Source organism: Oncorhynchus masou, chromosome 26, assembly GCF_036934945.1.
Source record: "Oncorhynchus masou masou isolate Uvic2021 chromosome 26, UVic_Omas_1.1, whole genome shotgun sequence".
Classification (NCBI taxonomy): Eukaryota; Metazoa; Chordata; class Actinopteri; order Salmoniformes; family Salmonidae; genus Oncorhynchus; species Oncorhynchus masou.
In genome coordinates this window covers 3,482,034-3,505,894 of record NC_088237.1, presented here as the reverse complement: position 1 = coordinate 3,505,894, position 23,861 = coordinate 3,482,034, and the positions used below count along the sequence as shown (strand labels likewise).

The 23,861-nt window shown below is 44.8% G+C and overlaps 2 protein-coding genes across 5 annotated transcripts in view; one reads left to right on the top strand and one right to left on the bottom strand.

The window, feature by feature from the left end:
* LOC135514647 (protein IWS1 homolog) overlaps positions 1 to 21,457 on the top strand; it is a 37,485-nt gene extending 16,028 nt beyond the window's left edge. For 2 of the 3 annotated variants that reach the window (XM_064938115.1, XM_064938116.1), the window contains exons 7-16: positions 147 to 204; positions 2,948 to 3,063; positions 3,177 to 3,327; positions 3,415 to 3,497; positions 9,261 to 9,390; positions 9,499 to 9,616; positions 9,906 to 10,017; positions 19,632 to 19,688; positions 19,775 to 19,886; positions 20,722 to 21,457. In XM_064938115.1, the coding sequence (XP_064794187.1) occupies positions 147 to 204; positions 2,948 to 3,063; positions 3,177 to 3,327; positions 3,415 to 3,497; positions 9,261 to 9,390; positions 9,499 to 9,616; positions 9,906 to 10,017; positions 19,632 to 19,688; positions 19,775 to 19,886; positions 20,722 to 20,847 (1,063 nt within the window). In that variant the 3' untranslated portion in view covers positions 20,848 to 21,457. Of the gene's footprint in view, positions 1 to 146; positions 205 to 2,947; positions 3,064 to 3,176; positions 3,351 to 3,414; positions 3,498 to 9,260; positions 9,391 to 9,498; positions 9,617 to 9,905; positions 10,018 to 19,631; positions 19,689 to 19,774; positions 19,887 to 20,721 lie in introns of all 3 variants that reach the window. The other variant, XM_064938117.1, reaches the window with a different exon arrangement.
* Positions 21,458 to 21,635: 178 nt separating this feature from the next.
* The window catches only part of LOC135514650 (coagulation factor IX-like), a 31,391-nt gene continuing 29,165 nt past the window's right edge, over positions 21,636 to 23,861 (bottom strand). For both annotated transcript variants that reach the window (XM_064938121.1, XM_064938122.1), the window contains 2 exons: positions 23,318 to 23,432; positions 21,636 to 22,795 (listed from right to left, as the gene is read on the bottom strand). In XM_064938121.1, coding sequence (XP_064794193.1) covers positions 22,230 to 22,795; positions 23,318 to 23,432 — 681 coding nt within the window. In that variant the 3' untranslated portion in view covers positions 21,636 to 22,229. The remainder of the gene's footprint in view (positions 22,796 to 23,317; positions 23,433 to 23,861) is intronic.

Here is a 23,861-nt window from a genome sequence, read left to right as displayed (position 1 = left end):
ATCCCAGTCCTATTAATGACAGCTTACCCAAAAGAATTGCGTTGTCTGCAGTACATGCGATACATATGTACTGAAAGGATGCGTATGTATTCTAGACTGTATGGTTGGTTCTGATTTGTAGGGTTCCTATGCCCTCTCTCATATAGGAAAATGATTGCAGACATTTTTGGTGACTCAGGTGATGAAGAGGGGGAAGAGTTTACGGTGAGTTTTACTAACTTTACAAATCAAATTTCAAAAGTTTGGACACATACTCGTTCCATGGTTTTTCTTTATTTTTACTATTTTCGCCTCCCGAGTCCATACGGGAGTTGCAGCGATGGGACAAGACTGTAACTACCAATTTGGATATCTCACGAAATTGGGTAGAAAATGGGGTATAAATAAATAAACAGCCTTGATGGCCTTAAATGTAGTTTTCAGTCTCTCAGTCCCAGCTTTGATGCACCTGTACTGACATCGACTTCTGGATTATAGCGGTGTTCACAGGCCGTGGCTCGGATGGTTGATGTACTTAATGATCTTTTTGGCCTTCCTGTGAAGGTGCTGTAGGTGTACTGGAGGGCAGGTAGTTTGCCCCTGGTGATGCGTTGCGGGCGGTGCAGGTCCTGTACCAGGTGGTGATACAGCCCGACTGGATGCTCTCAATTGTGCATCTGTAAAAGTTTGTGAGGGCTTTAGGGGCCAAGCCACATGTCTTCAGCCTCCTGAGGTTGAAGAGGTGCTATTGCGGTGTCTTCACCACACTGTATGTGTGGGTGGACCATTTCAGATCATAAGTGATGTATACGCCGAGGAACTGGAAGCTTTCCACCTTCTCTACTGCGGTCCCGTCGATGTGGATAGGTGCGTGCTCCCCTCTGCTGTTTCCTGAAGTCCACGAGCAGCTCCTTTGTTTTGTTGTGAGAGGTTATTTTCCTAGCACCACTCTCCCAGAGCCCTCACCTCAACCCTGTAGGCTGTCTCATTGTTGGTAATCAGTCCTACTACTGTTGTGTCGTCTGCAAACTTGATGATTTGAGTTGGAGGCGTGCGTGGCCATGCAGTCGTGTGTGTGAACAGGGGGTACAGAAGGGCGCTGAGCACACACCCTTGTGGGGCCCCTGTGTTGAGCATCAGCAAAGTGGAGGTTTTTACTACCTTCTCCACCTGGGGGCGGTCCATCAGGAAGTCCAGGACCCTGTTGCACAATTTTATTCGACACATGCTTCGTAAACAAAAGTTAAATGCTTACTCACCGGCCCTTCCCAACAATGCAGAGAGAAAGAAAATAGAGAAATAATCTAAACGTAATAACACACAATTATAAATACACAGTGAGTAATGATAACTTGGTGTACCAGTGATGTTGTTAGACTAGCCCCAAACATAATGTTTTGTAATCAAATTGTCCTTTGCCATTTTTTTTGCAGTATCACTTTATACTTCCTTATTGCAAACAAGTTTTGGAATATTTGTATTCTCTACAGACTTCCTTTTCACTCTGTCATTTAGGTTAGTATTGTCGAGCAATTGCAATGTTGATCCATCCTCAGTTTTCTCATATCACAGCCATTAAGCTATGTAACTTTTGGAGCCTTTGGTCTCGTGGTGAAATCACTAAGCCTTTTTCTTTCTCATTGGCAAATGAGTTAGGAAGGATGCCTGTATCTTTGTAGTGACTGGGTGTATTGATACACCATCCAAAGCATAATTAATGGGGCGGCAGGGTAGCCTAGTGGTTAGAGCGTTGGACTAGTAACCGAAAGGTTGCAAGTTCGAATCCCCGTGCTGAAAAGGTACCAATCTGTCGTTCTGCCCCTGAACTGTTCCTAGGCCGTCATTGAAAATAAGAATTTGTTCTTAACTGACTTGCCTAGTAAAATAAAGGTAAAAAATAAATAAATAAATAACTTCATCATACTGAAAGGGATATTCAGTGTCTGCTTTTTTTCCTCCACATCTACCAATAGGTGCACTTCTTCTTTGCGAGACATTGTAAAACATCCATGGTCTTTGCTTGGAATTCACTACTCGACTGAAGGAATTTACAATTATTTGTATATTGGGTACTCATAAATTGTTAACCACTGTTATTGCACACAGAATAAGTCTATGCAACTTCTGTGACTTGTTAAGCAAATTCTTACTCCTGAACGTATGTAGACTTGCCATAACAAAGCGGTTGAATACTTAGTGACTCAAGGCATTTCAGCTTTAACATTTATTTTTTGTTTATTTCTAAAAAATAAAATTACACTTAGACTTTGTGGTAGCTATTTGGTTAACTATTTAACAAACTATTTAGCAGTCTCATGGCTTGGGTGTAGAAGCTATTCAGGGTCCTGTTTGTTCTAGCATCGTTACCGCATGCCCTGCGGTAGCACAGAGGAACAGTCTATGACTTGGGTGGCTAAAGTTTGTACATTTTTAGGACCTTTCTCTGACACCGCCTGGTGTAGATGTACTGGGCCGTATGCACAACAGAGGGTAGCCACTTGCGGGTCAGATGTCAAGCAGTATGTTGTCTTGCTGTTCTGCCTCCTCTCCTAGTGTTCTGTCTCCATTGGTCCCGCTAGCAATCCTACCCCTGCACTTTTTACAGATCTTAAAGTACTGGACAAGTGAGAGCTAGCCATAAAGCATATGTATCCTATAACTTCAGGAACATAAAATACAGTCAAAAATGAGAGAAATACTGTGAAATTGTTTGTTTTTTACCATATCCAGTCCTTTCAGATCTGTGAACATCAAGGGTCCCAATCACAGATTAAGCTCGTCCAGGACTAAAAAGCATTCTTAATGGAGAATCTCCATTGAAATGGCTTTTAGTCCAGGATTAGACTTAATCTGTCTGGGGAAACTGCCCCCAAATGTTTAGGGACTTTTGGGAATTGTCCAGACACCGAAACTATACCTCATCTTTGATTCCCGATCAAAACGACTCATGTTGTTTCTGCACCAATAGGGTTTCAATCAGGAGGATCTGGAGGGGGATAAGAACCAATCAAAGGCCTCGGCAAAGAAAGCAATGGACGACGACTCGGACTCTGACGAGGGGGTGGACAGGGATGGTGTCCAAGAGTGAGTATCTCATGAAGTCTTTGTCAATATTTTCAATCAATCGATTTCCTCTTGCCACTATACTTTCATTCTATAGTGGAGGCATGGATAACTGGCTGACTGTCTCTATTCAGCACCAGCTTCATGTCAGACTTTGACGTGATGCTGGCTCGTAAGAAGGCCCAGAGCGGGAAGCGACGACGGAACCGCGACGGGGGAACGTTCATAAGTGATGCTGATGATGTGGTCAGTGCCATGATCACCAAGATGACAGAGGCTGCAGAGGTGATGTTCAGGCCCCAAACTGTGTATGTGTTCTGTCAGCTCTTCAATGCAGATGCGGGTGTACCATTCTAACTGTGTGATTTACAGGAGGACAGAACACTGAATGCTCAGAAGAAGCCAGCCTTAAAAAAGCTGACCCTCCTCCCCACTGTAGTTATGCACCTGAAAAAGTGAGTCCATCTATGGCTCTCGATACTACCACAAGCATAGTCTATATTCATTGACTTTACAAAACATTAGGAACTTTCCATGACAATGACCAGGTGAAAGATGTGATCTCTTATTGATGTCACTTGTTAAATCCACTTCAATCAGTGTTGATGAAGGGGAGGAGACCGGTTAAGTCTTGAGACATGGATTGTGTGTGTGTTCCATTGAGGGTGAATTAGCAAGACCTAATATTTAAGTGCCTTGGAATGGGGTATCGTAGTAGGTTCCAACCTCCCAAGGCTGTTCTGAAGGATGGCTGTAGTATTTTTTTTTTTTGACTGTTAACTATAAACTTGATGTCCTCTAGCCTTGTCTACAAGGCTTCCTGCCACCAAATGTGCCTTGGTTGGGTGTTGTACAGCCCAACTTTGAATTCTGCATGACAAGCCAGGGGTTATGCGTTTGCTTGTTGTTGAACAGCAAATTACACATGCTCTGAGCACTTCGTTGGTGGATGCACCGCCCCCTTCCCTCCAGCTCCCCATCTCCCTCTCATGCTGAGTCTGACTCGCTAGTAGGCCTACAGTGGGGGTGCTGGTGGTGATTCTGAACTGGTGGGATTAGCAGCACTGCAAGCTAAGAGGCATTGCCATCAGGAACAGTTTGCCTCTCATGCCTCTCCTCCGCACTGACCGATCTCAGGCTCGTTCTCTGGATTTTCGGACTTGGAAAATGTCATCAACCTTGATTGCCTTTTCTTATCAATTAAAAAAAATATATTTGGCTTTCCCACATTTCAAATTCAGTAGGGAGACAACTGGCCTAGACAACGTGACGTGATTTACGTAGGGACCTCTTCACCAGCTGATCACCACTACCAAGACCTGTGTCAGGATCAGTTACTTCCAACACTGGCCCTCCCCATAACCTCTATGTACAAATAATAGCGCAGGTCTGGGATCAATGTGGCAGGATGGAATGCTTACACAAGAGGATCACCCCGCATTTACTTGATGGTCTTTCTGGGGGGCAGGGGAAGTGATTTTAACCCTGATCGCTTTTATTAGAATGTCTACAGTGCAAACAGTGAAACAATTAATAAATCATGCCGTGAGAGGTACCGGATCGGGGAAATAAGTGTCGGAACAAACAGAGTCCAATCTGAGCAGTGCCGGATCCTGTTCCGGCAGCATCCAGCTCAAATTAAGCACAAGCTTTATGTTTTGATTTTTAATACATTTAATACATGTTTTTTGCGCAGGCTGTACACACTTCATTAGTCTCTCATTCAATTTGACAAGCGCTTGATAATGCCTTGAATTTCACGGCGGCATCCCCTTTGTGGCTGTAATGCCCCCTAAAAAATCCATGCCTTTTGCAGCCAGTGGCCGTTGTGCCCTTGGCCTGGTGTGCTGCGTTGTGCCCCTCTCACTGAGCACTATGCACTCCTAAGCACCTCTCACTCAGATGGCTCTCCATCGGGTGATCGGGTCTTTCTCACAGGCTACAAGTGAAGGGACACATCGGGGACACATCGGGGACGCAACTGCGCGCATCCTTATGCAATTCCGAGATGCATATGGAAGACTGTCCAAATCTTACTTTTCGTCAGCCAACAAGATGAGTAGGCCTAAAAGAACAGCAAAAGCACTAGCCTATGTCAATCTACTAACCCCCATAATACAGAAGTTGACCTGTTCTGTACGATAAATAAATATTCCAAACATTGTCTGGGACAGTTGTGGGACACTATAGATCCCAAATTAATACAACCCCACTAGCATCAAAAAAAGCTTTTTTATGCAATTGTGGCTCACGCAACAAATCAGAACATTTAGCTTAAATTGTTGATAAACTGAGGCTATTTCTTCACATTATAAGCAGAGCAGTGTGTACATGGCAGTAGGCTATAAGCGTGAATGTTCCATTACCCGAAAACACCATTATCAAAGGTGGCCGCAAAGGTGATTATACATGTAATGCTTTTATTATAACGGTGCGTTTTTATGGTAAATTCTAACCCAAACTTGAATCTCACATGCTGCTTAAGTGTGCCAGTTAAGCTCTAAACACCTTGAAAAGCAGATTAATGTGCTTCATTTTAAGAAGTTATTTGGTCACTTTAGTTGTGATACAAACCTTATCAAAACATATAGGTCTATGGGCTAGGCTACATGAGGTGTGCGACTATGATTCGAACGGCATTGTTTCTTATGCTGGGCATCATTCACAAGTGATAGTTTAATAGGCTAATATTGTCACCTATTGTTGATTTAATCTGGTCTTTACATATACAAAATTATGTATGAAATTTCTTTTGATTCAGAATGGACACTTATCATGCACCTGTCTCAAAACGGGCAGCGGGTTGAAATACATGTAATCTATGCACTTAAATAGCAAATGGTGGATGCTTTTCCGGTGGATAATTTTCATGCCAGCCATGTAGGCTTTACTCCTGTTGTAAAGATAAACAATGTGCTTAATATTAGGAAAGTTGAGAGAAATATAGTAGGCCTAGGCTATAGAAGGCTTAGGGGATCCTCTTTTTAGTAGAGGCCATCAATCTGTTTTCTCACGTAACTGCATAGCCTATTGAAATGTTGCTCAAAATGAGCTCATCGGCTCTCATGAAGTGTTTGATTAGATTTTAGAACACATTTGCATTGATGTCAGAGTGATTAGAGGGACAATGGAGTGCTGAGTACCAGGCAGTTAGCATGTTTGGCAGACTGCTAATGACCATCAGCAGCATCGGAGCTTGGAGAAGCCTAATTACCGTGACAAAACGGTCACATGGAATTTGACTGTCGTCATGACTCGTGACCCCCGGTGTGGTGGTAATAGTCACCGTAACAGCTACATACACAATCCATGTCTCAAGGTTTAAAAATTATTCTTTAACTTGTCTCCTCCCCTTCGTCTACACTGATTTGAAGTGGATTTACCAAGTGACATCAATAAGAGATCATAGCTTTCACCTGATCAGTCTATGTAATGGAAAGAGCAAGTGTTCCTAATGTTTCGTACACTGTGTGAGAGAAATACCACATGGAATCATGTAGTAACCAAAAAAGTGTTAAACAAATCAAAATGTATTTAATATTTGAGAATTTTCCAAGTTTCTTCAAGTGCAGTCGTAAAAACCATCAAGCGCTATGATGAACTGTCTCTCGTGAGAACCGCCACAGGAAAGGATGACCCAGATGTTACCCGTTCTGCAAAGGATAAGTTTATTAGTTACCAACCTCAGATATTGCAGCCCAAATGAATGCTTCACAGACTTCAAGTAACAGACATTTCACCAACTGTTCAGAGACTGTGTGAATCTGGCCTTCACGGTCGAATTGCTGCAAAGAAACCACTACTAAAGGACACCAATAATAAGAAGAAACTTGCTCGGGCCAAGAAACACGAGCAATGGACAGTAGATCGGTGGAAATCTGTCATTTGGTCTAGAGTCCAAATTTTGAGATATTTCGTTCCAACCGCCGTGTCTGTGAGACGCAGTGGTGTGTGAACGGATGATCTCCGCATGTGTGGTTCACACCGTGAGACATGGAGGTGTGATAGTGTGGGGGTACTTTGCTGGTGACACTGTCTGTGATTTATTTAGAATTCAAGGCACACTTAACCAGCATGGCTAACACAGCATTCTGCAGCGATAGCCATCCCATCTGATTTGCGCTTAGTTCCACAATCATTTATAGGACAATGACCCAAACACACACCTCCAGGCTGTGTAAGGGCAATTTGACCAAGGAGAGTGATGGAGTGCTGCATCAGATGACCTGGCCTCCCAAATCAAAAGTAACAGTCAGGATCTGGTGTGGAGACCAGCTGCATTAAGTACTGCAGTGCATCTCCTCATGGACTGCACCAGAGTTGCCAGTTCTTGCTGTGAGATGTTACCCCACTCTTCCACCAAGACACCTGCAAGTTCCCGGACATTTCTGGCGGGAATGGCCCTGGCCCTAGCCCTCACCCTTCGATCCAACATGTCCCAGACCTGCTCAATGGGATTGAGATCCGGGCTGGTCGTGGCAGAACACTGACATTCCAGTGTCGCAGGAAATCACGCACAGAATGGCTGGTGGCATTTGTCATGCTGGAGGATCATGTCAGGATGAGCCTGAAGGAAGGGTACCACATGAGGGAGGAGGATGTCTTCCCTGTAATGCACAGCGTTGAGATTGCCTGCAATGACAACAGGCTCAGTCCGATGATGCTGTGACACACCGCCCCAATGACGGACCCACACCCTCCAAATCGATCCCGCTCCAGAGTACAGACCTCGGTGTAACGCTCATTCCTTCAACGAGAAACGCGAATCCGGCCATCACCTCTGGTGAGACAAAACCGTGACTCGTCAGTGAAGAGCACTTTTTGCCAGTCCCGTCTGGTCCAGCAATGGTGGGTTTGCGCCCACAGGCGACTTTGTTGCCGGTGATGTCTGGTGAGGACCTGCCTTACAACATGCCTGCATGCCCTCAGTCCAGCCTCTCTCAGCCTATTGCGGACAGTCTGTGCTGATGGAGGGATTGTGCTTTCCTGGTGTAACTCGGGCAGTTGTTGCCATCCTGTACTGCTCCTGTGCAGGTGTTACACTTGATCTGCCACTGCTAGTACGATCAGCTGTCCGTCCTGTCTCCCTGTTGCGCCGTCTTAGGTGTCTCACAGTACGGACATTGCAATTTATTGCCCTGGCCACATCTGCAGTCCTCATTCCTCCTTGCACAGATGAGCAGGGACCCTGGGCATCTTTCTTTTGGTGGTTTTTAGAGTCAGTAGAAAGGCCTCTAGTGTCCTACGTTTTCATAACTGTGACCTTAATTGCCTACCGTCTGTAAACTGTTAGTCTTAACGACCGTCCCACAGGTGCATGTTCATTAATTGTTTATGGTTCATTGAACAAGCATGGGCAACATTGTTTAAACCCTTTACAATGATCTGTGAAATTATTTGGATTTTTACAAATTATCTTTGAAAGACAGGATCCTGAAAAGGGATGTTTATTTTGATTTGTTAACACTTTTTTGGTTACTACATGATTTCATGTGTGTTATTTCATAGTTTTGATGTCTTCACTATAATTCTACAATGTAGAAAATAGTTTTAAAAAATACATTTTTAACTTAAATGAGGTGTGTCCTAAATTGATTGGTACTGTACGTAAGTACATGCATGCAGTGTGTGTGCATATTTGTGTGTGTGTGTGTGCATATTTGTGTGTGTGTGTGTGTGTGTGTGTGTACATGGGCGGCAGGGTAGCCTAGTGCGTTGGACTAGTAACCGGAAGGTTGCAAGTTCAAACCCCCGAGCTGACAAGGTACAAATCTGTCGTTTTGCCCCTGAACAGGCAGTTAACCCACTGTTCCTAGGCCATCATTGAAAATAAGAATTTGTTCTTAACTGACTTGGCTGGTTAAATAAAGGTAAAATAAAAAATAAAAACATATGTGTGTATATACTTATTTTCCACCATAATTTGCAAATAAATTCATTAAATCCTACAATGTGATTTTCTGGATTTTTTTCTTCTAATTTTGTCTGTTATAGTTGAAGTGTACCTATGATGACAATTACAGGCCTCATCTTTTTAAGTGTTAAGAACTCGCACAATTGGTGGTTGACTAAATACTTTTTTGCCCCACTGTATGTGTGTGCACAGACTGAATGATTAGTTTTTAAATTCAAATGTAGTGCAATTGAGTTAATGTGTAGCACGTAGGTGATTAGCGTTTTGCCTGCATATATGGTCTGATGTGTGTGTGTGTTTTCAGGCAAGACCTCAAGGAGACGTTCATCGACAGTGGAGTGATGTCGGCCATCAAGGAGTGGATTGGCCCGCTGCCAGACAAGAGTCTCCCGGCCCTCAAAATCAGAGAGGATCTTCTCAAGATCCTACAGGAAGTAAGTGCTAGTGATTCCATTTCTGCCAACTCCCCCCTGAAACGTCACCATGGTTTTTAATCTTTGTAAAGACCTGTGTTTTCATATAGTTTTCGGTACTCCCCCCAGCTCCCCAGCGTGAGTCAGGAGACTCTTAAACACAGCGGGATTGGCCGAGCCGTCATGTTCCTCTACAAACACCCCAAGGAGTCGCGCCCCAACAAGGACCTCGCCCTCAAACTCATCAGTAAGTGCCTAGATATCTACGCTCAAAAACATAAAATATGCATACAATAATGTGCATTTTGGTGACATTAATAGCTGACCAAATATTGTCTGACTCTGAAAAGGGAAGTAGGTTATTAAAGGGATAAAAACATTTATCTTATTTTCACTCACCTGTTTCATAGCTTTGGTTTTTAGTAAGTTCCAGTGGCTTCTAACGAGCATGCAATAGGACACGGTCCCCCTGTAGAGGTAAATAGTGTTTGGGTGTTGGTAGAGTATTTGTATTGATACGTGCCATGTCTGCACAGACGAGTGGTCCCGCCCCATCTTTGGCCTGACATCCAACTACAAGGGCATGACGCGCGAGGAGAGACAACAGAGAGACCTTGACCAGCAAATGCCACAAAAAAGACTCCTCAGGTAAATGTGTGCACACCCCAGGGTTTCCTTTAGGAAAATGTGGCCCTGGAAAAGGTGAACGGCAATTTATTTGAAAAAATATATACACTACCGTTCAAAAGTTTACATTTACATTTTACATTTAAGACATTTAGCAGACGCTCTTATCCAGAGCGACTTACAAATTGGTGAATTCACCTTCTGACATCAGTGGAACAGCCACTTTACAATAGTGCATCTAAATCATTTAAGGGGGGTGAGAAGGATTACTTTATCCTATCCTAGGTATTCCTTGAAGAGGTGGGGTTTCAGGTGTCTCCGGAAGGTGGTGATTGACTCCGCTGTCCTGGCGTCGTGAGGAGTTTGTTCCACCATTGGGGGCCAGAGCAGCGAACAGTTTTGACTGGGCTGAGCGGGAACTGTGCTTCCTCAGTGGTAGGGAGGCGAGCAGGCCAGAGGTGGATGAACGCAGTGCCCTTGTTTGGGTGTAGGGCCTGATCAGAGCCTGGAGGTACTGCGGTGCCGTTCCCCTCACAGCTCCGTAGGCAAGCACCATGGTCTTGTAGCGGATGCGAGCTTCAACTGGAAGCCAGTGGAGAGAGCGGAGGAGCGGGGTGACGTGAGAGAACTTGGGAAGGTTGAACACCAGACGGGCTGCGGCGTTCTGGATGAGTTGTAGGGGTTTAATGGCACAGGCAGGGAGCCCAGCCAACAGCGAGTTGCAGTAATCCAGACGGGAGATGACAAGTGCCTGGATTAGGACCTGCGCCGCTTCCTGTGTGAGGCAGGGTCGTACTCTGCGGATGTTGTAGAGCATGAACCTACAGGAACGGGCCACCGCCATGATGTTGGTTGAGAACGACAGGGTGTTGTCCAGGATCACGCCAAGGTTCTTAGCGCTCTGGGAGGAGGACACAATGGAGTTGTCAACCGTGATGGCGAGATCATGGAACGGGCAGTCCTTCCCCGGGAGGAAGAGCAGCTCCGTCTTGCCGAGGTTCAGCTTGAGGTGGTGATCCGTCATCCACACTGATATGTCTGCCAGACATGCAGAGATGCGATTCGCCACCTGGTCATCAGAAGGGGGAAAGGAGAAGATTAATTGTGTGTCGTCTGCATAGCAATGATAGGAGAGACCATGTGAGGTTATGACAGAGCCAAGTGACTTGGTGTATAGCGAGAATAGGAGAGGGCCTAGAACAGAGCCCTGGGGGACACCAGTGGTGAGAGCACGTGGCGAGGAGACAGATTCTCGCCACGCCACCTGGTAGGAGCGACCTGTCAGGTAGGACGCAATCCAAGCGTGGGCCGCGCCGGAGATGCCCAACTCGGAGAGGGTGGAGAGGAGGATCTGATGGTTCACAGTATCGAAGGCAGCCGATAGGTCTAGAAGGATGAGAGCAGAGGAGAGAGAGTTAGCTTTAGCAGTGCGGAGCGCCTCCGTGATACAGAGAAGAGCAGTCTCAGTTGAATGACTAGTCTTGAAACCTGACTGATTTGGATCAAGAAGGTCATTCTGAGAGAGATAGCGGGAGAGCTGGCCAAGGACGGCACGTTCAAGAGTTTTGGAGAGAAAAAAGAAAGAAGGGATACTGGTCTGTAGTTGTTGACATCGGAGGGATCGAGTGTAGGTTTTTTCAGAAGGGGTGCAACTCTCGCTCTCTTGAAGACGGAAGGGACGTAGCCAGCGGTCAGGGATGAGTTGATGAGCGAGGTGAGGTAAGGAGAAGGTCTCCGGAAATGGTCTGGAGAAGAGAGGAGGGGATAGGGTCAAGCGGGCAGGTTGTTGGGCGGCCGGCCGTCACAAGAAGCGAGATTTCATCTGGAGAGAGAGGGAGAAAGAGGTCAGAGCACAGGGTAGGGCAGTGTGAGCAGAACCAGCGGTGTCGTTTGACTTAGCAAACGAGGATCGGATGTCGTCGACCTTCTTTTCAAAATGGTTGACGAAGTCATCTGCAGAGAGGGAGGAGGGGGGGGGGGGAGGAGGATTCAGGAGGGAGGAGAAGGTGGCAAAGAGCTTCCTAGGGTTAGAGGCAGATGCTTGGAATTTAGAGTGGAAGAAAGTGGCTTTAGCAGCAGAGACAGAGGAGGAAAATGTAGAGAGGAGGGAGTGAAAGGATGCCAGGTCCGCAGGGAGGCGAGTTTTCCTCCATTTCCGCTCGGCTGCCCGGAGCACTGTTCTGTGAGCTCGCAGTGAGTCGTCGAGCCACGGAGCGGGAGGGGAGGACCGAGCCGGCCTGGAGGATAGGGGACATAGAGAGTCAAAGGATGCAGAAAGGGAAGAGAGGAGGGTTGAGGAGGCAGAATCAGGAGATAGGTTGGAGAAGGTATGAGCAGAGGGAAGAGATGATAGGATGGAAGAGGAGAGAGTAGCGGGGAGAGAGAGCGAAGGTTGGGACGGCGCGATACCATCCGAGTAGGGGCAGTGTGGGAAGTGTTGGATGAGAGCGAGAGGGAAAAGGATACAAGGTAGTGGTCGGAGACTTGGAGGGGAGTTGCAATGAGGTTAGTGGAAGAACAGCATCTAGTAAAGATGAGGTCGAGCGTATTGCCTGCCTTGTGAGTAGGGGGGAAGGTGAGAGGGTGAGGTCAAAGAGGAGAGGAGTGGAAAGAAGGAGGCAGAGAGGAATGAGTCAAAGGTAGACGTGGGGAGGTTAAAGTCGCCCAGGACTGTGAGAGGTGAGCCGTCCTCAGGAAAGGAGCTTATCAAGGCATCAAGCTCATTGATGAACTCTCCGAGGAACCTGGAGGGCGATAAATGATAAGGATGTTAAGCTTGAAAGGGCTGGTAACTGTGACAGCATGGAATTCAAAGGAGGTGATAGACAGATGGGTAAGGGGAGAAAGAGAGAATGACCACTTGGGAGAGATGAGGATCCCGGTGCCACCACCCCGCTGACCAGAAGCTCTCGGGGTGTGCGAGAACACGTGGGCGGACGAAGAGAGAGCAGTAGGAGTAGCAGTGTTATCTGTGGTGATCCATGTTTCCGTCAGTGCCAAGAAGTCGAGGACTGGAGGGAGGCATAGGCTGAGATGAACTCTGCTTTGTTGGCCGCAGATCGGCAGTTCCAGAGGCTACCGGAGACCTGGAACTCCACGGGTCGTGCGCGCTGGGACCACCAGATTAGGGTGGCCGCGGCCACGCGGTGTGGAGCGTTTGAATGGTCTGTGCAGAGAGGAGAGAACAGGGATAGATAGACACATAGTTGACAGGCTACAGAAGAGGCAACGCTAATGCAAAGGAGATTGGAATGACAAGTGGACTACACGTCTCGAATGTTCAGAAAGTTAAGCTTACGTAGCAAGAATCTTATTGACTAAAATGATTGAAATGATACAGTACTGCTGGAGTAGGCTAGCTGGCAGTGGCTGCGTTGTTGACACTACACTAACAAGTCGTTCCGTCGAGTGTAATAGTTTCTACAGTGCTGCTATTCGGGGCTAGCTGGCTAGCTAGCAGTGTGGATTACGTAACGTTACGTTAAAAGAACGACAATAGCTGGCTAGCTAACCTAGAAAATCGCTCTAGACTACACAATTGTCTTAGATACAAAGACGGCTATGTAGCTAGCTAGCTACGATCAAACAAATCAAACCGTTGTACTGTAATGAAGTGAAATGAAAATGTGATTACTACCTGTGGAGCGAAGCGGAATGTTGACCGGGTTGTTGAAGTTCAATTCGGTAGACGTTGGCTAGCTGTTGGCTAGCAGTATCTCCTACGTTAAGGACGACAAATAGCTGGCTAGCTAACCTCGGTAAATTAAGATAATCACTCTAAGTCTACACACTCTGAACTACACAATTATCTTGGATACGAAGACAGCAAAGACAACTATGTAGCTAGCTAACACTACACTAATCGAGTCGTTCAGTTGAGTGTAATAGTTTCTACAGTGCTAGTGGACGTTAGCTAGCTGCTGGGCAGATAGCAGTGTAGACTACGTTAGGACGACGAAATACGATAATTACGCAATTATCTTTGATACAAAGATGGCTATGTAGCTAGCTAAGAAGAAATTGCTAAGATTAGACAAATCAAACCGTTTGGGGTCACTTAGAAATGTAAATGGTTTTTGCAAGAAAATCACATCTTTTGTCCATTTAAAATAACATAAAATGGATCAAAAATACAGTGTAGACATGGTTAATGTTGTAAATGACTATTGTAGCTGGAAACGGCAGATTATTATTATTTTTTTAATACATATTTTTTATGGAATATCTACATAGGCGTACAGAGGCCCATTATCAGCAAGCATCACTCCTGTGTTCCAATGGCACGTTGTGTTAGCTAATCCAAGTTGATCATTTTAAAAGGCTAATTGATCATTAGAAAACCCTTTTGCAATTATGTTAGCACAGCTGAAAACAGTTGTTCTGATTTAAAGAAGCAATAAAACTGGCATTCTTTAGACGATTTGAGTATCTGGTGCATCAGCATTTGTGGGTTCGATTACAGGCTCAAAATGGCCAGAAACAAAGAACTTTCTTCTGAAAGTTGTCTATTCTTGTTCTGAGAAGTGAAGGCAATTTCTTGCATGGAATAGCCAAGAAACTGAAGATCTTGTACAACGCTGTGTAATACTCCCTTCACAGAACAGGGCAAACTGGCGCTAACCAGAATAGAAAGAAGAGTGGGAGGCCTAGTTTGAGAAACAGACACTTCACACGTCCTCAACTAGCAGCTTCATTAAATAGTACCTGCAAAACACCAGTCTCAACATCAACAGTGAAGATGAGACTCTGGGATGCTGGCCTTCTAGGCAGAGTTCCTCTGTCCAGTGTTTGTGTTATTTTGCCCATCTTAATCTTTTCTTTTATTGGCCAGTCTGAGATATGGCTTTTTCTTTGCAACTCGGAGTCGCCGCTTCACTGTTGACATTAAGACTGGTGTCTTTTTTTTCTTTTCTGTTAAGTATTTTTTAATAAAATAATTTCCTCCATGTTTACATGGTTGGATTTTGCCTATAGGCTACTTTGAAGCAAGGTAAGACATACTTCATAATGTAATAAAATGTTCAGGGTTCAAACAAGTGTGTTTTCAAAATGCATACTGCCCCCTGCTCACATTGTAAAGTGGTGGTTGAAGCACTGATAGCCTGTTGCCTGCACTTTAATGGTGAATGGGATGCGTGCTTCAACTACCAGTTGAGAAATAAAAATGGTTGTGCATTTCAATCGTGTCCCAAAACTGTTTTTAACTCGATTTATAATTGTTGCACAATAAATGGGCATATAAAACCACGTTTTACTCCAGCTGAGGAACTGCAGGTGAAATCCCGCTCAAAATAGGCTGTGCGTGTGTGATAGTCATCATGCATCTTATTTATCCAACAACTAATGAAAATACACACGGGCCAATTTAATTCCATAAAATTATGCACATTAACCTATAGACCGATACGCATGACAGTCAAATGTATTTCCATCAATTTAATAAAAAGCATTATTTTGCAATGGAATTTATCTTCTCCTGGTCTTTTTTTATCTGCTTAATTTTTTCTCCATCTGCCTATTGCCGACTAACGAAAACCCTGACACGCGTAGATGTACCACACACTCGTTATACAATATACTCCTGAAACACACATGCGGTTGTTTCACATTATCACTGTAGACATGATCTGTTCACTCCAACCAACCCCCTCCCACCCTTTCCAGCTCATTGTCCCACTGTCCTATCAAATCCTCCATCCACTTTTCAGTCCTCTCTCCTCCTTTCACTGTCATTCTCATGTTTGTCAAATCCCCTCTTTCCATGACATCTGTCTATACTTCTCGATGTGGTCCCTCCTTCCCTTCCTTTCCCCCCAGTCAGCCCCAAACGGTGGATAGGTCCAAGGAACCGGATGTCTTCTCCCCGCAGCAACTCAGGTTCAGTGTGGTTGCATGGTTGCTCCGCCTCCCGAGTGACTTTGGCTGCAATCAGATTTTCAACCTCTCCAGGTTGTTATGCTTGATGTCGTCCGTCCCCCCCACACAAAGACGATGATACAATTGTTGGTATGAATGATAGAGGATAGAGTCAAATTGAGCCTAGCTTTACTGAGGCTTTTTTGTGTCAGTGGCTTAATTTTGAGTTTGTTTCTTTTTCCATTTTGTTTGGGATTCGAAAGGCTACTTTGTAAATGTATTGTTCGTGTGGGAGATTCTCTTCATTTGAATCATGCTGGATCAGTGTTTGCTGTTGTAACTCTAACCATGTCTGTCAGAAGCTAAAATGGATCACTGGGCCAGGGTTTCGATCTTGGCATAAAGCAGAGTATAGCTTCCCTCAGTTAGTAGTGAAGGTTGTCTGGCCATTTGCCCTCTCGCTGACCTTAACCCTACCCTTTGTGCTCTTCATACCATTTTGCTCTTCAAATGACATCTCTTTCCAGCTGAGGAATGAACAACTCGTTTTTTGGGGTGTTTAGTTTTTCTTCGTGTAGCCTGTATGTTTTGTTTGGGTGTGCATCATGTTTTGATAGTTCAATGCTGTATTGATACTAGGTTATGTTAGAACCTAAAGAACTGAGTCGGTTCAGGCAGCACACAAGTGACATTAAGAGTAATTTTCCTATTTGCTATAGCTTATTTCATTAAATGTTATACAGAACTCAAGAGTAATGTAGTCTAGACAGAACAAAGAATTCCACCAAAGCAGGGCAAAATGTCCTGTCAGAAAATATTGTTGCTCTCCCCCTCTGGTGCATGGGTCTTTATTAGAGGTCGACCGATTTAATCGGCATGGCTGATTTAATTGGGGCCGATTTTTAAAGTTTTTATAACAATCGGCATTTTTGGACGCTGATTATGGCCGATTACATTGCAATCCACAAGACTGTGTGGCAGGCGAACCACCAGTTACGAGTGCAGCAAGGAGCCAAGGTAAGTTGCTAGCTAACATTAAACATATCTTAACATAATCACTAGTTTAACTAGCTTGTCCTGCGTTGCATATAATGCGGTGCCTGTTAAATTATCATCGAATCACTTCACTAAACAGGTGATGATTTAACAAAAGCGCATTCGCGTAAAAAGCACAATCAACGCACCAATGTACCTAAACATAAATGCACAAGTATATTTTTACACAAGTATATATTTTTTAAACCTGCATATTTAGTTAAAATAAATTCATGATAGCAGGCACTATTAACTAGCGAAATTGTCACTTTGCTTGCACTGAACGCACGAGGAGTCAGGGTATACAGTGGGGCAAAGAAGTATTTAGTCAGCCACCAATTGTGCAAGTTCTCCCACTTAAAAAGATGAGGCCTGTAATTTTCATCATAGGTACACTTCACCTATGACAGACAAAATGAGAGAAAAAAATCCAGAAAATCACATTGTAGGATTTTTAATGAATTTATTTGCAAATTATGGTGGAAAATAAGAATTTTGTCACCTAATAACAAGCAAGATTTCTGGCTCTCACAGACCTGTAATTTCTTCTTTAAGAGGCTCCTCTGTCCTCCACTCGTTACCTGTATTAATGGCACCTGTTTGAACGTGTTATCATTATAAAAGACACCTGTCCACAACCTCAAACAGTCACACTCCAAACTCCGCTATGGCCAAGGCCAAAGAGCTGTCAAAGGACACCAGAAACAAAATTGTAGACCTGCACCAGGCTGTGAAGACTGAATCTGCAATAGCTAAGCAGCTTGGTTTGAAGAAATCAACTGTGGGAGCAATTATTAGGAAAAGGAAGACATACAAGACCACTGATAATCTCCCTCGATCTGGGGCTCCATGCAAGATCTCACCCCGTAGGGTCAAAATGATCACAAGAACAGTGAGCAAAAATCCCAGAACCACACGGGGGGACCTAGTGAATGACCTGCAGAGAGCTGGGACCAAAGTAACAAAGCCTACCATCAGTAACACACTACGCCGCCAGGGACTCAAATCCTGCAGTGCCGGACGTGTCCCCCTGCTTAAGCCAGTACATGTCCAGGCCCGTCTGAAGTTTGCTAGAGAGCATTTTGGATGATCCGGAAGAAGATTGGGAGAATGTCAAATGGTCAGATGAAACCAAACATTTTTGGTAAAAATTCAACTCGTCGTGTTTGGAGGACAAAGAATGCTGAGTTGCATCCAAAGAACACCATACCTACTGTGAAGCATGGGGGTGGAAACATCTGTGTTTCTGCAGAGGGACCAGGACGACTGATCTGTCTAAAGGAAAGAATGAATGGGGCCATGTATCGTGAGATTTTGAGTGAAAACCTCCTTCCATCAGCAAGGGCATTGAAGATGAAACATGGCTGGGTCTTTCAGCATGACAATGATCCCAAAAACACCGCCCGGGCAACGAAGGAGTGGCTTCGTAAGAAGCATTTCAAGGTCCTGGAGTGGCCTAGCCAGTCTCCAGATCTCAACCCCATAGAAAATCTTTGGAGGGAGTTGAAAGTCCGTGTTGCCCAGCAACAGCCCCAAAACATCACTGCTCTAGAGGAGATCTGCATGGAGGAATGGGCCAAAATACCAGCAACAGTGTGAAAACCTTGTGAAGATTTACAGAAAATGTTTGACCTATGTCATTGCCAACAAAGGGTACATAACAAAGTATTGAGAAACTTTGTTATTGACCAAATTCTTATTTTCCACTATAATTTGCAAATAAATTCATAAAAAATCCTACAATGTGATTTTCTGGATATTTTTTCTCATTTTTTCTGTCATAGTTGAAGTGTACCTATGATGAAAATTACAGGCCTCATCTTTTTACGTGGGAGAACTTGCACAATTGGTGGCTGACTAAATACTTTTTTGCCCCACTGTATGCAGCATTTTGGGCTGCCTGGCTCGTTGCGAACTGTGTGAAGACCATTTCTTCCTAACAAAGACCGTAATTAATTTGCCGGAATTGTACATTGAAGGTTGTGCAATGTAACAGCGATATTTAGACTTAGGGTTGCTACCCGTTCGATATAATACAGAATGGTTGCGTATTTCACTGGAAGAATAAATGTTGTTTTCGAAATGATAATTTCCGGATTTGACCATATTACTGACCTAAGACTCGTATTTCTGTGTGTTTATTAAAATTAAGTCTATTTTAATATTTGATAGATCAGTCTGACTGAGCGGTGGTTGGCAGCAGCAGGCTCATATGCATTCATTCAAACAGCACTTTCCTGTGGGGTTTGAGAAGTGAAATTATTCTTTAGTAAATTTTCTCAATCTAAAAGCACAACCTAGATTCGAACCAATGTTTAAGTAGTTAACATGTTATTACTCCAACCTCGTGAAATTGACACGTTTACATTTTTTTCAAAAACAACTTTATATCGAAGAGGTGCGTTTGATTTGACACGATGCGCATGTGTAGTTCGGCGCGAGAAGAGGGTTAGACCCGCTGACGTGTTTCTACGCATGAGCTTAGCTAGCCAACGTTGCCATGACATCGTCTATAAGTGTGATCTGGGATTTTTATTGAAGAAGCAGTTTCTGCCTGTCTTTGCTACTACTCTCAAACTTGAACCCTTTGAGAACAGGGAAGTGGTAGTATGGCATGTGTTAAAACTTAAGACCAGTGTGCAGAGTGCTACTGTAGCTGAACATTTACATTTGGTAAATTGTGTGTGGCCTAAGCAGTCAGTGGTCACTCATGACAGTATCTCTCTCTCTCTCTCCCTCTACAGCTCAGGGGGACAGACTCCTCATAGAGACCTGGAGAAAGTACTGACAGGAGAAGAGAAGTGAGTAGCTGAGTCCTTTGTATGTCTGTCTTGAGTCTGTGTATGTTGCTTTCTGCTGACACCCCTCCTGTTTTGTTGCCCGACAGAGCTCTGCGCCCAGGCGACCCTGGGTTCTGTGCCCGAGCCAGGGTGCCCATGCCATCCAACAAGGACTACGTTGTGCGGCCCAAATGGAACGTGGAGAGCGAGTCCAGAGCAGTGAGTGTTTGGCTGTCCATCTGTCTGCCAGAGAGAAGGACCCATGATAGTTGTCCATTTATTTTGACTGTTTTGACCAGACCAATCATTTTCTCATCAGACCTGCATTCTGGACATGACCTAGAAATTGTTATTTTAGTTATGTTAGCTTAGGTGTGACTGTGAACTGGGTCTGAATTGTAGCTTGTTAGCTGTTTTGTCACTACTTGGGCATCAGTAAAGGAAGGATGGTAAGGAGTTGAATGTGATTGGTTCCCGACTGTAGACAGGCTTTAAGAAAGGGATAAGCCGATTGGAAAAGCACAAGCGTCGCATCGCCCAGCAGAGGTCACAGCGGCGCATCATGGCGGTGAAGATCAATGTGGACGGCAATGGCATGCCCCTGTAGTACCTACTGTCACCACACGGGGCAGTAAGTGCCACCTGCATGCCTCTTGCTGGTCCTGGGTAGGAGAGTAACCCTCCCACCAGGTCAAACGGCTCTGCACGCTATTGCAAGCCACCTAATAATTTAATAAGTACGCTGGTTTTAAGACTTTAGGCTATACCAGCATGCCGCTTGAGTTTCTGTGTCCGGCGTGGGGAATGTGTTACTATTCAACTTAGTGTTGTGTTTTAAATACTAGGGTTTCGAATGTAGAACATTCCAATTTTCATGATTCCAAAAAGAGTGTTTGTGTTTTGGTAACCTCACTCGCTAGGTTTATAGAGGTGCTACAGTATATTACCACTACGGCAAATATATATATGTTGTCGAAGAAACACTGTTTTAGTGAGTAGTTTAACTTTCTCCTCTCCCCTTCACTAATCCTCTCCTCCTCCCTCTGTCTCCCAGGCCCCGGTTAAGAAGGGCATGTCACGGGTGGACAAACAGTTGCGTCGCTTTGCCGACATCAAGCGTATGACGAAGACGGGCCATGCGGTGAAAATCAGCGTCCAGGGCAACCGGATGCCCCTCTGATTTTTAAAACTTCTATTTTTTTTCAGATTTTTTTATTTCTCCTTTTTTATATGTTGCTCCTACATCATGGTCCCAGTTCAAATTGTTCATCATTACTTTCTTGAAGTGATTGGCTACATGAAAGCATAGGTTTCAATTCAGAGCTGTGATTATTCCAAGGAAGGGATGATAGAATAATGCAATTATTTCTTTGATTTGGGCCAGGGTCCCAGTTCTGTGCACTTTAGCCAACTCCTCTAACTAGCATGACAATGTTTAGAAGAGTTGGCTAAAGCACATGGGACCATTCCCTATACAAACCCCCTCAGCCCAGCCTGAATGTATGATAGGGGTGTGGATTCACAGGCTGGTTGGCCTTCGGTCCTCTAGACTGGGATAGATTCAATACGGAGTGTGGAAGATTCACGTTGTAGCGCGATTGAGCAGACAATTAGCGTTTAGACAACATTGCCCTTAAATTGCAATTGCTCCATATTGAATATACATTAGGCCTTCATTGTTTTACTTTGTTTCTGAAGAAGCTGTACAGACTTAGGAGCTTGCCTGTGTGTCTTCACTGTGTGCTGGTTGGTTCCGAAGTTACTTTCATAATAAAGAGGGTTTCACCAGATCTCTTGATTTCTCTTCTTTATTTGAGAAAGGTTACTTTAGGCCTTGAACTATATCAATCTCATTTCACTACTGTTGATGTCTTAAAAACATGACGCATTGATTTGAGTGAAATAATTCACACTACTTATTGCAACACATGTACTGTTAAGTTTCAATAACAGTCCTAAAACATTGCATTACTTGGGGGTACATTGTTTTTAATGGGGCAAGGAAACTGAACGTGCTCTGGGAACCAAATTATACCTGATTAACAATATGCACAGTTTGTATGTGGTCAAATCTTTAACTTGTAATATGTTATTCACAATAAAATGAAATAAGGTAACTAACTTGTTGAAGCTCTATTCATTGCATTTCTATCAGCAATGTTCTGACATGATATGCAGTTATCTGAACGCTCTGTTGCAGTGTATCCTCTGAACTATCATCTGAACCCCCTGATGCAACTCATTCCATAACTTGTGCATTTCTGTAGAGCTAAATGGATTGGACAGTTGTACCCTATATGGTTTAAATTCCTCCTCAGAAGGCAATTTTAATGCGGAGGGCAATTAAAATCGACATAAATTGTTTAGGGGCTATGGTTTGACTTGGAGTTCATTATCAGCCACTCCCAATTTGTTCCTTGTCCCTAACCCTTTGATCTTTGCAGGTGTGTAAGCAATATGGTAGAAGCGCCACCACTAAACTGCTTGAACCTATCCAGACCCTTCAGATAATCAAAGCGCCAAGGGGTAGGGAATGAATTGGGATTGTCTCCGAGCTGCACCTCAGGTATGTGAACTGTTATGCGCATGCCTTTCTATAGTATCCTGTATCCAATGCAGGTAGTTCCCTAGCCGGGTGTAGATGCCATACTTCCCCTTGGCGGCACACTTCTCCCCCCAGCTCACCACCCCTGTGAGGAACCAGGTCCCGCGGTAGTTGACCACAAAGGGACCCCCACTGTCCCCACTGCAGGCATCCAAGCTGGCCTCCAGGTAGCCCGCGCAGAACATGTTGTCTGTGATGACCTGCTCCGTGGAGCGGATGCACTTCTGCTGGTCGACCACGGGCAGAGCGACTTTCCTCAGGAAGCGTGAGGAGCGCCCCAGGTACTGTGTGGCGCCCCAGCCTGTGACCAAGCCCCTCACATCTTCCCTCTGGAGGTGGTGGGCCAGCTGACCATTGGGAAGGCAGGCAGGCACCGCCACAGGGCTCAGCGCCACAGGGGCAGAGAGGTAGACGAGAGCAATGTCGCTATCGAAGGTGTAGTCATGGAAGTGAGGGTGGACGACGACCTTCGCCACTTTGATCTTCTGCTCGTTTGGATCGGGACGTCGCTTGTCATAGTCCCCTGTAAAACACAGACAGACAGTTTAAACGGGCACAATGGCTCATCAACATGTTGCACTTGTTGAGTTCTGAGAATATGAAATATACTTATTCATGTCACTAGGGGAGAGCGGGTAATGTATGACATTGACATTATGTCAGGATATGTTTTTGTTAGCCAGGAGGGATCCTCTGGGAGGAGAAGAGACAGTCTGGTACCAGGAACCATGACAGCTGTGAGTTTGGGAGGAGTGAGCACTTTCAGGTAGAGGTCAGAGGAAGAACAGATACCACCAAGGTTCTGTCTAGCAACAGATGCATTGGCTGTTCAGATGTGCAGAAGACTCAGAAGGAAGGGTTAAATATCTTTGCTTGTGTGAAATGTCGTCTGATGCAGCTGTATTGACCCCCTGGGAGAACTTGGTTAAGCTTTCATTGTGTTAGGTTCTAATTCTCAGAGTAAAAAAACTCAACGGACACCCAAACTGCTAGAGCATTTGACAGTATGCTCACTACTTCTAAACAGTGGATCACACAGCCTCACCGATAGTCACATGGTCAGGGGTTTCCTGCATGCAGTGTGCGGCACTGACCACCCACCGCTGACTGATCAGAGTTCCCCCGCAGAAGCCATACCCATCCTCCCTCCAGAGCATGACCTGCAGGGACATGGAGCAGGTAGGACTAGTATTAGGGGCCTGCCACAAACACTATTGTCATCATCATACACTACATGCATTATGATTTCTGAGATTAGTGCCTGCAGTGCCACAGGGTTGTGTCAGTAGAGCTCCAATCAAGACTATCTTACTATGGGACATTAAAAATGAAAATGTTATGTTTCATCAAGTTGTGGCTAAACGACATGGATAACATGCAGCTGGCTGGGTTTTTGGTCCATCGGCAAGATAGAACAGTCACCTCCGGTAAGACAAGGGGTGACGGTCTGTCTATTTGGTGCACAAAATCTAATATTAAGGAAGTCTCAGTTTTGCTCGCCTGAGGTAGAGTATCTCATGACAAGGTGTAGATCACATTTTTTAGTAGCTGTCTATTTACCACCGCAAACCCGATGCTGGCACTAAGGC